General features: G+C 37.5%; 1 protein-coding gene across 6 annotated transcripts in view; it reads left to right on the top strand.

The window, feature by feature from the left end:
* Positions 1–16,034, top strand: part of Ctxnd1 (cortexin domain containing 1) — a 48,998-nt gene extending 32,964 nt beyond the window's left edge. For all 6 annotated transcript variants that reach the window (XM_047540543.1, XM_047540538.1, XM_047540539.1 and 3 more), the window contains 2 exons: positions 11,872–12,015; positions 13,351–16,034. In XM_047540543.1, the coding sequence (XP_047396499.1) occupies positions 13,413–13,592 (180 nt within the window). In that variant the 5' untranslated portion in view covers positions 11,872–12,015; positions 13,351–13,412 and the 3' untranslated portion in view covers positions 13,593–16,034. The remainder of the gene's footprint in view (positions 1–11,871; positions 12,016–13,350) is intronic.
* The last annotated feature ends 1,183 nt before the right edge of the window (positions 16,035–17,217 follow it).

Raw genomic sequence — 17,217 nt, 5'->3', positions numbered from 1 at the left:
ACCTCCCATCCTGTCAGAAACATGTACACACAGCAATGTATGACTTATTTTATGTTACATAAGTAATACATCATATTTGAGGTGTTTTCCCTCAATTCACTTGTTTGCTTTATAGAATTTTTTATCCTTCTTTTGTGTATCTGTGTGCTTGTGTATTTCTTTTTTTAAATTAAAAAAATTTTTAATGTATTTTTTAATGTATTTTTAACTGCCTCAAAGTTTTTCATGTCACAAAAATGTCAGGACTATTTTAGCTGTTTACTTATTATTTATTCATTTAATTTTGTGGTCTGGGGATTGAATCTAGGGGTGCTCTACCACTGAGCTATATACCCAGTCCTTTTTGAAAATTTTGTGACAATGTCTTGCTAAGTTGCTGAGGCTGCCCTTGAACTTGCAGTCCTCCTGTCTCAGTCTCCTGAGTTGCTGAGATTACAGGCATGCACCACCATTTCCAACTCATACTGGCTTTTTAGCCATCCCACTACTGACAGAAATTAATTTTGTTCCCAGTTTTTCACTGTTACAGCAGTGTTGCAGTGAACATCTTTCAGATTCCCACAGGGATCAGTTAAGGTGTTCATCAACAGAAGAATAATGAAAATGTGGTATACATGTGCACACTATTATTTAGCCCTAGAAAGAAAGAAATCTTGTCATTTGTGACAACATGAGTGAGCCTAGGGGACATTATGTTAAGTGAGGTAAGCCAGGCACAGAAAGACAAATACCACGTGTTCTCACTCATAAATGGATACTAAGAAAATTAATCTCGAAGAGTTGAAGAGTAGAACAGTGATTACAAGAGGCTAGCAAGGGAAAGGGGGAGGAAGAAAATAGAGGTTGATTATTGGGAACAAAAATATAGTTATATAGGAGGAATAGGTTCTAGTGTTCTAGAGTACATTAGCATGACTATGATTAAAAACAACTTGTATATTTCAAAATCTATAGAAGAAATAATTTTGGATACTTTCAACACAAAAAAGTATTTGAGATGATGGACATGCTAATTGTCCTGACTTGATCATTTCATATTGTATACATCTGTCAAAATATCATACTACCCAATGTATGATAATTGTGCCAATTAAAAATAAATTTTTAAAATCCCAGAGCAAAGGAGCAGCAGAACTTCAACCAAACACACATTTCTGCATCCCTAACCCTGTTCATGTACTCATTAGTGGCTAATAGCAAATAGCACACATATTCAAGCCAATCCACAGGACAGAATCAAACATCAATTGCTGAAGAATCCTGAAGTCTCCCTAAACAGTTTTCTGTTATCTCAAGGCACTGAGTTGAAAAACCAGAATTTAATACATGTCAAGAATGAACAAGTTTCTGAACAAAGAAACCATAGAACTCAATAATCAATAACTTGGACTTAACAGACATATATAGAGTATTTCATCCATCAACTAGTGATTGAGAAAAAAGTGAATATACATTTTTCTCAGCAGCACATGGATTCTTCTCTAAAATAGACCATATGTTATGTCACAAAGAACTCTTAGCAAATACCAAAAAATAGAGATACTACCTTGCATTATCAGATCATAATAGAATGAAATTAGAAATCAATGGTACAATAAAAAATAGAAACGGATAGATCCAAGTTCACGGAATAGAGGGTGACTGCATCTCCCATCGCTCCAGAACTTGGGATTCAAGAAGGGGAGGTATTGAGAGTCTCGTACCAACATAGAGCCCTAGGGTGAGTCTCTCCCACTGGGTGAAGAGGATTTCCATGCAGAACCAGCCCCCAGCCCTGGACCCAGTACCGGACTAGGGGCAGCCTTCTTCGGAAGCACTGCATTATCAAGTTCTTCCAAGACTTCAGGCTACTGAAGGCTGGAAGGTGATGTACTGGAAATCTACAGGGACACTATAAGCCAATAGAGGAAATCTGCAATATCTCAGAGTCCCACTGATATCTGACAAATATGAGAAAACAAGGGAAGAAAATATCCCAAACAGGGCTGGGGAGATAGTTCAGCTGGTAGAGTGCTTGCCTTGCAAGCACAAGGCCCTGAGTTCAATCCCCAGTACCGCAAAAAAAAAAAAAAAAAGTCCCAAACAAACCTAGATACTATATCAATAAAACCCAATGACAGCAGAAGAAATGTCAGAAAGGGAGTTCAGAATGTACATAATTAAAACAATCAGGGAAGCAAACGATGAGATGAAAGAGCAAATGCAGGCATTGAAGGAAGAGATGAAAGAGCAAATGCAGGCCTTAAATGATCGCACCAATCAACAGTTAAAAGAGCAAATACAGGAAGCAAAAGACCATTTCAATAAAGAGTTAGAGATATTGAAAAACAAACAAACAAACAGAAATCCTTGAAATGAAGAAAACAATAAACCAAGTTAAAAACTCCATAGAAAGCATAACCAATAGGATAGAACACCTGGAAGACAGAACCTCAGACATTGAAGACAAAATATTTAATCTTGAAAACAAAATTGACCAAACAGAGAAGATGGTAAGAAATCATGAACAGAATCTACAAGAATTATGGGATATCAGGAAAAGGCCAAATTTAAGAATTATTGGGATTGAGGAAGGCACAGAGAAACAAACAAAAGGAATGAACAATCTATTCAATGAAATAATATCATAAAATTTTCTAAATCTGAAGAATGAAATGGAAAACCAGGTACAAGAGGCTTATAGGACTCCAAATATACAAAATTACAATAGAACCATACCAAGGCACATTATTATGAAAATACGTAACATAGAAAATAAAGACAGAATTTTAAAGGCTGTGAGAGAAAAGAACCAAATTACATTCAGGGGGAAACCAATAAGAATATCAGCAGATTTTTCAATCCAGACCCTAAAAGCTAGAAGGGCCTGGAACAACATTTTTCAAGTTCTGAAAGAAAATGAATGCCAACCAAGAATCTTATACCCAGGAAAACTTACTTTCAGATTTGATGACAAAATAAAATCCTTCCCTGATAAACAAAAGCTAAAAGAATTTACAAAAAGAAAGTCGGCATTACAAGAGATTCTCAGCAAAATATTCCATGAGGAAGAGATGAAAAACAACGATGCAAATCAGCAAAGGGAGGAACTACCCTAAAGGAACAGCCAAATAAAGGAGAAACCAATTCATGTCAAAAACCAAAAATGAGCCAAAAGACTGGGAATACAAATCATATCTCAATAATAATCCTGAATGTTAATGGCCTGCACTCATTAATAAAATTCATAGAGTGAGATGATTGGATTAAAAAGAAAGATCCAACAATATGCTGCCTGCAAGAGACTCATCTCATAGAAAGAGATACCCACAGACTAAAGGTGAAAGAATGGGGAAAAACATACCATTCACATGGACTCAGCAAAAAAGCCAGAGTATCCATCCTCATATCAGATAATGTGGACTTCAAGCCAAAACTAGTCAGAAGGGATAAAGAAGGACATTTCATACTGCTTAAGGGAAGCATAAATCAGCAAGACATAACAATCATAAATACATATGCCCCGAATATTGGCTCATCCATGTACGTCCAACAAATCCTTCTCAATTCCAGAAATCAAATAGACCACAACACAATAATACTAGGCGATGTTAACATACCTCTCTCACCACTGGATAGATCTTCCAAACAAAAATTGAATAAAGAAACCATAGATCTCAATAACACAATCAACAATTTAGACTTAATGGACATATATAGAATATACCATCCAACCAAAAACGAATACACTTTCTTCTTAGCAGCACATGACTCCTTCTCTAAAGTAGACCATATTTTATGCCACAAAGCTAATGTTAGCAAATACAAGAAGATAGAGACACTACCTTGTATTCTATCAGATCATAATGGGTTGAAGTTAGAAATAAATGACAGAATAAAAAACAGAAAGTACTCCAACACCTGGAGACTAAATCATACGCTATTATATGATGAATGGATAACAGAAGACATTAGGAGGGAAATAAAAAAAATTCTTAGAAGTAAACAAGAACAAAGACACATCATATCAAAATCTCTGGGACACTATGAAAGCAGTACTTAGAGGAAGATTTATTTCATGGAGCGCATTCAACAAAAGAAGAAAAAAACCAACAAATAAATGACTTAACACTACAGCTCAAAGTCCTAGACAAAGAAGAGCAGACCAACACCAAAAGTAGTAGAAGACAGGAAATAGTTTAAATCAGAGCTGAAATCAACGAAATTGAAACAAAAGAAACAATCAAAAAAATTAACAAAATAAAGAGTTGGATCTTAGAAAAAATAAACAAAATTGATAAAACCTTAGCCACACTAACAAAGAGAAGGAGAGAGAAAAAACTCATATTATTAAAATTCGGAATGAACAAGGAAATATCACTACAGACCCAAGTGAAATACAAAACATAATTAGAAGCTATTTTGAAAATCTATACTCCAACAAAACAGAAAACCTCGAAGACATCAACAAGTTTCTAGAGACATATGAATTACCTAAAGTGAACCAGGAGGACATACACAACATAAATGAATCAATTTCAAGCAATGAAATAGAAGATGCCATCAAAAGCCTACCAACCAAGAAAAGCCCAGGACCAGATGGATTCTCAGCTGAGTTCTAAAAGGCCTTCAAAGAACAACTAACATCAATACTCCTCGAAGTATTCCATGAAATAGAAAAGGAGGGAAATATCCCAAATTCATTCTATGAAGCTAGTGTCACTCTGATACCAAAACCAGGCAAAGATGCATCAAGGAAATAAAACTTTAGACCAATATCCCTGATGAACATAGATGCAAAGGTTCTTGACAAAATTCTGGCAAATTGCATACAAAAACATATTTAAAAATAGTGCACCACAGTCAAGTGGGGTTCATCCCAGGGATGCAAGGTTGGTTCAACATCCAAAAGTCAAAAAATGTAATTCACCACATCAGTAGACTTAAAGTTAAGAATCATCTGATCATTTCAATAGATGCAGAAAAAGCATTTGATAAAATATGGCACTGCTTCACATTCAGAACACTAGAAAAAATAGGAATAGTAGGAACACACCTCAACATTGTAAAGGCTATCTGTGCCAAGTCCAAGATCAACATCATTCTAAGTGGAGAAAAACTGAAAGCATTCCCTCCAAAACTGGAACAAGACTGGGATGCCCTGTTTCACAACTTCTATTCAACACAGTCCTTGAAACTCTAGTCAGAGCAATTGGACAGACCAAAGAAATTAAAGGGATAGGAATAGGAAAAGAAGAACTCATACTATTGCTATTTGCCAACAATATGATTCTGTACTTAGAGGATCCAAAAATTCCACCAGAAAACTTCTAGAACTAATAAATGAATTCAGCAAAGTAGCAGGATATAAAATCAACTCTCATAAATCTAATGCATTTGTATTCATGAGCAATGAATCCTGTGAAAGAGAAATTAGGAAACAACCCCATTCACAATAGCCTCAAAAAGAAAAAAACTTGGAAATCAACCTAACAAAAGAGGTGAAAAAACTCTACAATGAAAACTACAGAATACTAAAGGAAGAAATTAAAGAAAACCTTAAAAGATGGAAAGATCTCTCATGTTCTTGGATAGGCAGAATTAATATTGTCAAAATGGCCATACTGCCAAAAGCAATATACAGATTCAGTACAATTCCAATTAAAATCCCAATGATGTACATCCTAGAAATAGAGAAAGCAATCACAAAATCATTGGAAAAATAAGAGACCCAGAATAGCCAAAGCAATCCTTAGCAGGAAGAGTGAAGCAGGAGGTATTACAATACCAGACCTTAAACTATACTATAGAGCAATAGTAACAGAAATGCCTTGGTATTGGCACCAAAATAGACAGGTAGACCAAATGGTACAGAATAGAAGACACAGAGACAAACCCACATAAATACATTTATCTCATACTAGGCAAAGGTGTCAAAAACAATCAATGGAGAAAAGATAGCCTCTTCATCCAATGGTGCTGGGGAAACTGGAAATCCATATGCAGCAAAATGAAATTAAACGCCTCTCTCACCCTGCACAAAACTCAACTCGGAATGGATCAGGGACTTAGGAATTAGACCTGAGACCCTTCACCAAATAGAAGAAAAAGTAAGCCCAATCTTTATCATATCAACTTAGGACCAGACTTCCTTAACAAGACTCCAAAATCGCAAGAAATAAAATCAAGAATCAATAAATGGGATGGATTCAAACTAAATAACTTTTTCTCAGAAAAGGAAACAATCAATAATGTGAAAAGGGAGCCTACAGAATGGTAGAAAATCTTTTCCACATGCAGTTCAGATAGAGCACTAATCTCTGGAATTTATAAAGAACTCAAAAAACACCCAAAATACAAATAACCCAATCAATAAATGGGCTAAGGCATTGAGCAGAATAAGATATTATTCTGCAATACAATTAAGATATTAATTGTAAGATATACAATTAATCAACAAATACATGAAAAAATGTTCAACATCTCTAGTAATCAGGGAAATGGAAATCAAAACTACCCTAAGATTTCATCTCACTCCAATTAGAATGATTATTATCAAGAATACAAGCAACAATAGGTGTTGGCAACATTGTGGGGAAAAAGGTACATTGCTGGTGGGATTGGAAATTGGTGCAGTCATTCTGGAAAGCAGTCTTAGAAAACTTGGAATGGAACCACCATTTAACCCAGCTATCCCACTCCTCAGTGTATACCCAAAGTATTTAAAATCAACATACTACAGTAACACAGCCACATCAATGTTCATAGTAGTTCAATTCACAATAGCTAGATTGTAGAACCCACCTAGATGCCCTTCAATAGATGAATGGATAAAGAAATTGTGGTATATATACACATTGGAATATTACTCAGCTATAAAGAATGATAAAATTATGGCATTTGCAGGTAAATTGTTGAAACTGAAGAATATCATGCTAAGTGAGATAAGCCAATTCCAAAAAAACAAAGGCTAAATGCTTTCTCTGATAAGTGGATGCAGATACATAACAGGGGACAGAGGAGGAAGGGAAGAATGGAAGAACTTTGGATTGTGTAGAGGGAAATAAGGGGAGGGGAGAGGGAAGGGAATAGGAAAGATGGTAGAATGAAACAAACATCATTGTACATGTATCATTACATGCATAATGTAACTCTACATTGTTCAACCAGAGAAATGAAAAGTTGTACTCCATTTGTGTACAATGAATCAAAATGCATTCTGCTGTCATGTATAACTAAATATAACAAATAATAAAAAAATAAAGAATGAACACTTTAAGGAAACACCCCAGTTGGAACCCCAGAGGGCAGCACATTAGAATTATTGTCAAACCAGATGTAGACATTATCCTTGATTACAAGAAATTACTTAACTTGCTCAGCCCCACAGTGGCTTAAGATGCTGTAGCTGTGCTCCAGCTCCTTCTCATAGGAAGTGGTGCACTCTCTGCAGGAGAATATCATCCTAGCCATGCAGTGTTTCATATTAATGTTTAGTGTCCCATCAATTTTTATCAAATGTATCAAGAAATTGAATAAAACGAAAAAGTGAAAAACAAAAACAATAGAAGCTGACCCACAGAAGAGCCAGATGCAGGAGTTCTAAAATGTGGACTTTAAAAACATTGTGATAAGGGATTAGGAATGTAGCTCAGTGGTTAAGCACTTGCCTACTGTGCATGAGGCCCTGGGTTCAATCCCTAGTACTGCAAAACAAAACGAAACCCAAAACAAAAACATTGTGATAAATATTATCAGAAAAACAAGTGACAAGGTAGATAGAGCTGATGATTGGTTCAGAAGATCAAAAGATCATATAGAAATTCTAAAATTAATAGGGGAAGGAAAGGAAGGGAGGGGGGATGAGAATAGGAAGGACAATAGAAGAATTGGACATACTTTTCCTATGCTCACATATGAATACACAACCAGTGTAAATTCACATAAGATTCAATTGCAAGAATGGGATCAAAATTTGTAATGGATTACACCCCATGCATGTATAATACATCAAAATACATCCTACTCTCATGTATATCTAAAAAACAACAAAAAGTATGGCTGAAATGAAATTTGAACTGATATGTTTAGCAGCTGGACACAGCAGAACAGATGCATGAACTGGAAGTTATTTCATTAGAAAATATTCAGATTACAGCACAAAAAGAAAAAAAGATGTGGAGGTGGGGGCAATCCTTAAGGTGACTCTACTGCAAAACTGGGAGAAAACTAAGGTGGACGTAAATGTCATAGTAATGTGTGAGGGCTATACACCCTGACCACATAGAAATAAGAGAGCAATGGCTAATGGGAAGAGAATGTGGAAAGAAGGTGGAAGCCTTAACAAGATGCTTGATTTCCTAATATCTAATAGTGGGAAATAGATAGATACTTAAAATCGACAATTCAAACTATAGAGACTGAAGCACATCTAAAAAACAAAGGTAAACAGTAAAAAACTAATACTTGTAACTAAAATTAGGTATTTGACGAGAAAAAGAAGGAGAGTAGAAATTGGGAAGGAAGGAAAAAAAACACAAAGTAAAAATCAGAAAAATAAAATGAGTATATTTATCTAAAATCCATTTCCAAGGCTAAAATAGGGGGATACTAAAAACCCAGGAGGAAAATGGATTAAGGATATTAACAGAGTTCACAAGAAAGGAATGCAAGTGGACTTTAAACATATGAAATGATGTTTAACTTTTTTTCACCAAAATAAATCAAAATTAAAACTACACTGAGAGTTACAAGGGTGTATGCATTTGTTAAATCTCAAAAGTGATACATATTATCTATGCCATTCACTGTATATAAAATTTGCCTTTAAAAATCTATAAATAAATATTGAATTCTAGTTATTACTATATATGCTGATGTATGCTGATATCTGTATCTTACTTTGAAGTGCATTAAACAGAAAGCAGAATGGATAGGGGACTGATTATCAAATAAAACAAATGTGGCAAAATGTCATTGTATTGTGTACTTCTTTCAACTTTTCTGTATGTTCGAAAATGTTCAGGAAAAACTACATCTAGGAAGCATTTTTCCAAATAGTGGCAAAAATGAAAACACTCGCTAACTCTGATTACAAGAGAAATTTACCAGTAGAAGTTTACCTTGGTACAGTTTCTAAAAAGAATACTACTGGTCAGAATTAAAATGGATTTATCCTTACATACAGCAATTTCCTCTAAAGGAATTTAATTGACAGTCATACTCAGGTATATGCAAAATGACAGGGCTACAGGGATATTTGTTCCATCATTGTATGATTAACAAAATATTAGAAATCATCTTTTATAGAAAATGGTTCTGCAGAATGGTTAAGTATACTGTGGTATATCCATACAATGAAATATAATACAGCTATTAAAAGAAAGAGACAGCCTTGTTTATATTGGCATGTAATAATCTCTAAGATAAAGCAACTTAAAAAAGCAAGATGTGGGACACATTATATAATAGCCTTGCATTTGTATGGAAAACAACTAAATTGTAGATGTTCTGAGACGGGTTTGCTGAGGGTGAGTACGGATGCTGCCTACCCTTCTTAGCCTTACCCAGTGCGCTTACCCAGGCATTGGAGATCGAGCTCTGAAGGCACGGATATAATTTTATTTAGGGTTGCACAGGACATATATAGACACATTATCCAATCAGGTTAACATGCTTGTTAAAGTATAACAGAGTCAGCCTATAGGTGAACTATATGTCGAGGGTCCAGGTAGTGTAAACAAACCAAGTATGCCTAAGCAATTCTGCCCAGCAACAGGTCTGAGACAAAGGACTGGGGGAATAGCAAGCTCCTGCACACAGCATGAGGCAAGGCAGTGTGGGCGAGCTCACATCACAGCTTTCTGTGATGTATGTCAGAATGAGGCCTCCCCTCAGTTCAAACTCAGCCTCAACAACTAGAAAGACCTTCATTCCATGGTGAGTCTTTACCATTCCCTCAGTTTCTCTGTCCAGACTGTTTGGCTTACTTAGACCATGGTGTCAGTGACTGCTGTCAGATAAGCTTGAGGAATGTTCCCTACACTAAATATATAATTTTCTTTCATAAGCATAGGATACCTACAGACTAGAAGGATGTGGAAGGACCTAAAAACAATAATTACCTCTCTGAAGATTAACTGGATCACTAAAACTGCTTTTCCATTTTTAGACACTTAGGTTGATTCTGTATCTTAGTTATCACAAACAGTGTTACAATAAACATGGGTATGTATGTATCTATTTGGTTTGCTGATTTAATTTCCTTTGGATATATGTATATATATATCTCCAGATATATATATATATATATATATATATATATATATCTCCAGAAATAGGGTAATTTGATCATATGATGAATCTGTTTTCAGTTTTATGAGTAAAATCCATATTGTTCCCCATAATGATTGTACTAGTTGACATTCTCACCAACGGTGTACAGGAGTTCCATAAATGGATGAAGACAATGTGGTACAGAAACACAGTGGAATATTAAAGGCATAAAGAAGAATGAAATACTGTCTTTTACATCTAAACAGATGGAACTGTTGAATATTATGTTATATTGAATGAAATAAACTCAACACAGACAAATACCATATATTCACTCTCAGATGTGAAAGTTAAAAAAAAAAAAAGTTGACCTGGATGTAGAATAGGGGTACTTGAGGTTGGGAAGGAGTAGGGGTAGTAAGGATAAAGGTAGACTGGATTTGATCAGTCAACACTGTATGCATGTATTGAAACATCACACTAAATCCCCTTAAATATATACAAGTAATACATGTTAATAAAATTTTTCAAAATCTGCTTTTGTTTTTTTTTATGCTTTTGAATTGTACACAAGTGTCATTTATATAAAAATGTTAAACCTAATACCCCAAAAGTTAATTGAAACCAGGGGCTCAAAGAGATTTGTATACCCATGTTTGCAGCAGCATTACTTACCATAGCTTATAGGATAGAAGCAGCTCAGCTATCCAATAAAAAATGTCATATTCAACCTTAAAAATGAGGGACATGAGGCATAGAATGCAACATGGAAGAAACTTGAGGTCAGTATGCTAAATGAAATAAGGCAGTCATGAAAGGACAAACACTGAATGAGTCCACTTAAGCAAGGTCCCCAAAGTAAGTAGTCAAATTCATAGAGACAGAAAGAATGGCGGTTGCCAATGACTAGAGGTGAGGAAAACAGAGTTCTGACTAAAGGGTACAGCATTTCGATGTGAGACCATAAAGGAGTTCTGGGATGAATGGTAATGATGGTCGCACAACAATATGAATGTATCGGATGCCACTGGAACTGTATGTTTTTCTCCTACTACTGGGGATTGAACTCAGGGCCTCTCTCATGCTAGGCCCCTAAGCTACATCTCCAGCCCTGGAACTGTATACTTAAAAACAGTTAAGTTGGGGTTGGGTGCAGTGGTGCATTCTATAATGCCAGCAATTTAGGAGGTTAAGGTAGGAGATGGTAAGTTCAAGGCCAGTGTCAGCAATTTAGCAAGGCCCTAAGCAGCAAAACCTCTCTGAAAAGGAAAAATAAGAAGGACTGAGCATGTGGCTCAATGGTAAAGCACCCCTGGGTTCAATCCCTGGTACCACAACAAAAAGAAAACAAATTTCCCCCCAAATTGATCCTCCCCCAAATGGTTAAGTTGGTAAATTTTATGTTATGTGCATTTTTTGCTACAATATTTGAAATTATATTTTAAAAGGAAAGGGGAAAACAGCATGAGCTGAGAGCGTGGCAGCTCCCAGCCCAGCACCCAGGGAGAAGCTGCTGGGACCAGTGCTTTCTGCCAGCAGAGATCAGGACTGGGGCTGAGCATCTCAAGGAAATCACAAGTCTTCCTTTTCTCTTTCTGTTTCATTTGCTCTCCACAGCCACTGCCAGAACAGTGCTGCTCTCCAAGCAAAAGGCCACACTGTTCTCACTGGCTCTGGGCTGTGATGTCCTGCTGCTCTCCCTTCTTCTTGGAACAGCCTATCCCAAAGTCCTTATGAAGTGGTGACCACTCCAACAAGCAGGTCAGTGTCCCAGTGAGTAGGTAAGGGGGGAGGCAAGGTCTGAGAGAAGAAAATGGACCCATGGTCACAAATAATCCAGGCCAGCTGGTTCTGGAATAAGCTTTGAGAATACTCACATAGCCACGTTCTCAAAGCCCAATGGGGGATCCTCACTTTGTCTTTCCACCAGAGAAAGATCTAGGTTTGGGAAGTGGGACCTTGGGTAAGTCATTTACCTGCTGTGCAACTCAGCACATAAAATGGGCCTATTGATGCCTGGCTAACTTGCTTCCAGGGCTGTCATGAAGTTTAAAAACGAAAGTGGATGCACAGTGAGTTCTAGTGCTCTGCAAGTTCAGAGATGAGGACAGGAAGGCTTGTTATGAATGGAGAGAGCAGCAATTGGCCTCTTATCTTGAGGTTTTCCTTCCCTGCCAGGAGCAGTTCTGCTCCCTGCCACCTGTTCCTGAAGCTCCTATATCATTTTTATTACTTACTGACTGCCCACTGGGGCCAGGGACTGTGCTCAGTTTTTACACTTAAATTTGATTGCTTATAGTACTCACACCCTTGTAAAGCAGGCATTGTTTCCTGCATTCACCAGGGAGAAAATCAGGCCCTTGAAAAGTCAGTAAACCTCCTTAAGATGAATGAGTGAGGTGCCAGTGTGGGCAATGACTAATAGAGTCCTCACAATGATGGTGAGTTGCCCTGACCTGCACTACAAAGCATCAATGGGGATTCAGCTCCCTCTGACTGCCAAAACTCTACCTCCCATTGCACCTGCAGTTTCAAATGGTGTCATCTGAGGTCTGCACAGAGGGAAAGGAGACAGACACTGCATGACTCCCTTCCCCTGACAAAACAGCAGCTCCTCTTAGATCTGTTCATACATTGGTGTTTGACATTCAGTTTCATTTGAAAAATTCATTGCCTGATTTAAAAAATGCATTTGATTGTGTTCAATTGTTGGGTTGACTAAGTGGAAAGCATTATTCTCACCTTCTTCCTAAAGGGCTTCAGGGAGTGAAGGCAGCGGCAGGGGCTCTAATCCCAAGTTGTCCTCAGCCCCAGTTGAGCTCCACCCCTGTTGGGAATCTTTGTTCAATTCCCCATCCCACCCTGGGAAGGAATGGGTTGCACTGTTAAGAGACACCAGTTAGGGCTGTGACCATGTGGTTCCCTTAAAAGGCATGCATATAACCTCTTCTCTTCCTTATGCTTCTGTGGGTACCCTGAGCAGCAAGTTCTTGCTTGGGGTGGGAGTGGGGTGGGGCAGAAAAAAAAGGTTAGCACCTTTACTGTCTCAAAGAAGTGGCTCTAACCTTCCCCTCCCATTGCCCTGGCTCTCCACAGGGGTGGAAAATGGTACCAGTCAAGCCTGAGTTGCAGGAGGAGCCTACAGTAGCTGCCAGGAGATGGAGGAGCCCACGCCTGAACCTGTCTATGTCGATGTGGACAAGGGTCTGACCTTGGCCTGCTTTGTCTTCCTTTGTCTCTTCCTCGTGGTGATGATTATTCGCTGTGCCAAGGTCATCATGGACCCATACAGTGCCATCCCCACATCCACCTGGGAAGAGCAGCACCTGGATGACTGATGCATGGGACAGCTAGGCAGGGGCAAGACCCTGGTGCTCTGGGCAGTGGTGCTCCAGCATGCCCCTCTGTGTGTCTGGCTACCAGCTTGCCGGCCCATAGAGGCAAGGAGTGGATCTGGCCACCAGAGATGGAGAAGGTTCTCTTTAGCCTTGCCTGAAATCACAGAAGCACTGGAGGGAGATGCCCCAGTACTGAGGATGCAGGAAACTAGGGTCCCTAGAGAGAAGAGCACTGATCTGGGACTCAGGAGGCTAGTTCCACTCTGGAGTGCCACTATAAGACTGTTGGGGTGGTCACTTAGGTACTCCCATCACACAAAAGTGGTCTTGTTTTGAGGAGATTCTGTCCTTAAAATGCAAAATAGCATATGGAGGCTCCCAGGAGAGATGTTTTCCTGGAACCCAAGCTCCTTCCCATGGACTAGCAATGGAACAGGTAGTGAAGGATGAAAGGAGGCTCAGAGTGCCTCCCTGAAAATTCACAAAAGGCATAGAGGCTGCTTCCAAGCAGTATTTTTTTTAAACTAAAATATAGAGGGATATATTTTTCCTGTAATAAATGAGATGTGCATTTTAGAAACCCAGGAAAATATAGAAAACTTGAAGGAAAAGGGGAAAATAGCACAATCCCACCTTCCAGTCACCATTTTGATATATTTCTTCCACCCTTTTTTAAACATATTTTTTAGTCCAATTCATACTATATGCATGATGCTGTATTGCTTCATGTGAGAGCACAAGACTTCCCATTTTGTCACTGTTTGTCACTTGTTTTTAGTGACTGCAAATATTCCCTCAGGGGTTAGGTCATGGTTTAATAATTATCTTCTTTGGTTGTTCATTTAAATTTTCCACTAATTTCTCCTCACACAAAATTACTTCCTCTAGTCACCTTTTAAGGTGAGGGGAATATTGGATTGGGACACCTGGACTCCAGTCCTGCTTTAGTTGTTCAAATTCTTGTGACCTTGAGCAAGTCACCTCACTTCTTGGTGCCTCCATTTTATTATTTTAAGACAAGGAGGAAAAACTTTGTTTCTTTTCCATGAAGTAAATTTCCTATTTACTTCATGTGAATGAAAGTATAGGAGAGGGAGATTTTGCATATAAATGTGCTATAGTGGGATGGTCAAGGAATAAGTTGTTGACAGTGACTCTTCTGTGGGCCTCACATGTTTTCTCTCGTATGTGGAGATAAAACTAAAACCAAAACAAAACAACCTGAAAGCAGAAGATGTTCTATTGGGGATATGAAGAAGATTGGCAGGAGCTGGTAGGGAAGAGAGGGCAAAGAAGACTAGAAGGGAGGGCAGACATGATCAATATGATCAACGCACAATATATGCATGTATGGAAACATCATAGTGAAACCCATTAATTTGTACAATTAATATGTGGTAATAAAAAAAATTCAATCTGAAAGTAACATGGTGATTACTAGGAATTTGGAAGCGTGCTGTCGGGGATAGCGATGGGGTGAAAGAAGGCTAGACAGATATGATCAATGAACACTGTCTGCATGTATGGACATACCAAGTGAATCCCATTAATGTATATACTATGTGTCAATAAAAGTTGATATAAAAGAATAAAAGAAACTTAAAATTTAAGTGAAATTAACTAACCAGAGAAAAGTCTGTGAAGTACCAGAAAGGGATTGGATCTTCGGTAAGCCTAAGAAAATACTCAACCAAAAAAGAGGGAGTGTAGATTTACACTTGTGTGTCTGCTTCAGTCTGAACAGTGCTTGTGTCTGGAGCCCCTGAGACAAACTATATTCAGATCTGGGACCTGGGAAGAAACAGGTGAAAGCAACTCAACATGACCAGTGTCTCCTGGTTTCTACTCCTCCAAGCCAAAATTCTCAGCGTACGATTATTGACACAGAGGGCTCTGGTTTGGTTCTTCTACTGTCTATGTCTCTGTTTCTTGCTCTGGCTTAAAGATCACCTCAGGTTTGTTAATGTAAAACCTTGTTCTTTCCTTTTTTAAAGATTTATTAATTAGCTTTATTTAAAAAAAATTCATTCTTTTAGTCATACATGACAGTAGAATACATTTTATATGAATATCCAAGCATGGAATATATCTTATTCTAATTAGGATCCTAGTTTTGTGGATGTACAAAATGGTGAGAGTCACTGTGGTGTGTTCATATATGTACATGGGATAATTATGTCAGATTCATTCCATTATATTTTTGTGTCCTATTCCCCCTCCCTTCCCTTCATTCCCTTCGTCTAATTTGCTGAACTTCATAAAGGGAAATTATGTAGGACTTTGCCAAACTGCTAACTCATGTCTTCTGAAGAATGCAATTGCTTAACTTCAGGAACTGTTCATTGAAGGGGCCAAATGAATATTTCCTTAAAAAAGTGTGACACATAGTCTTCATGAATTGGGAATCATGTACCTAAGTAACACTGAAACTTAGAAATTACTCCTGTGTTTATCAACAAAGAAGAAGGTGCTTTCTCCTAGTAATTACTGGGAAATTTCACTTGCTCAATGACAGTAGGCTGCTGTAGCTCTTCAGTACCACATTCCTGTACAGGGTCCTCTTAGTACCATCTAGGTCCTGTCACTCCTGCCAGATGAGGTTCATAGCTACATCCTCAGATGACACCAATCCCTGAAATGGCATGTTTTTCCTCAAATCAAATCATCAACTCTGGGTCACAAGAACATGACTTGTGTTAATTTATTCTGTTTGCATGTCTTATGAAAGAGCTCACTTTGTGCTCTATATGAAGGGAGAAAGAAAAGTCATGGTAGAAACATCTTGCATTTGTACAAAACTAAGTTTGTGCAAACACTAAAAATTTTAATACAAGTTTTATTATTAACTTTCTATTACAAATGCAGAATTTTCCTTGTTGCTATGGATAAAGGCATGATAAAAATTCCAAGTACCTTATGATCTAGTGTGAAGACCTAATTAGATACATGGAAATAATGTTACATGAACTAATCTAGACAAAAGTTCAATCAATTTAAGTCAGTGTGACAAAGAAGTACAAAAAGTAGCTTTTAAAAAATGCAGTCCTAACTGGGCATGGTGTCATATGCCTCTAATCCCAGACTCAGGAGGCTAAGGCAGGAGGATCTCAAGTTCAAAGACAGCCTCAGCAACTTATTGAAGCTCTAAGCAAAGTAAAATAAATAAGTAAATAAGGTGGAGGATGTGGCTCAGTGATTGTTTGATTCCTGATACCCCCCAAAAAACCAAAAAAAAAAACCCAAAAACCAAAATAGCATTTCCATTTTTTCTCCCTTTCTCTTCCTGTTTCCCTTCCTTCATTCAACTGGTTTTCCTCCTATTTATTTATTGGTTTTTAAATTGGTGCTTTATAGATATACATAAAGATAGAGGTGTATTCTCTGAGGTGTATTCATATATGTACATAGAATAATTTTGTCAGTTTCATTCTGTAGTTCCTGCCCTTTCCCATCCGTCTCCCCCCTCTCCTTCTTTTAATCCCTTTCATTTTCATGGGATCCTCCTTTAAAAATTTTACTCTAGCTTCCACATATGTGAATCCCATCATTATGCATAATCATAATGTACTAATAAAAACATTAGAATATTTTTAAAGGATTGAAGACGTCTTAGGGTTATGTATAA

The sequence above is a fragment of the Sciurus carolinensis genome, chromosome 2 (assembly GCF_902686445.1).
Source record: "Sciurus carolinensis chromosome 2, mSciCar1.2, whole genome shotgun sequence".
Classification (NCBI taxonomy): domain Eukaryota; kingdom Metazoa; phylum Chordata; class Mammalia; order Rodentia; family Sciuridae; genus Sciurus; species Sciurus carolinensis.
Note: the sequence above shows the minus strand (reverse complement) of the source record. Positions and strands in the feature narration are given on the sequence as shown.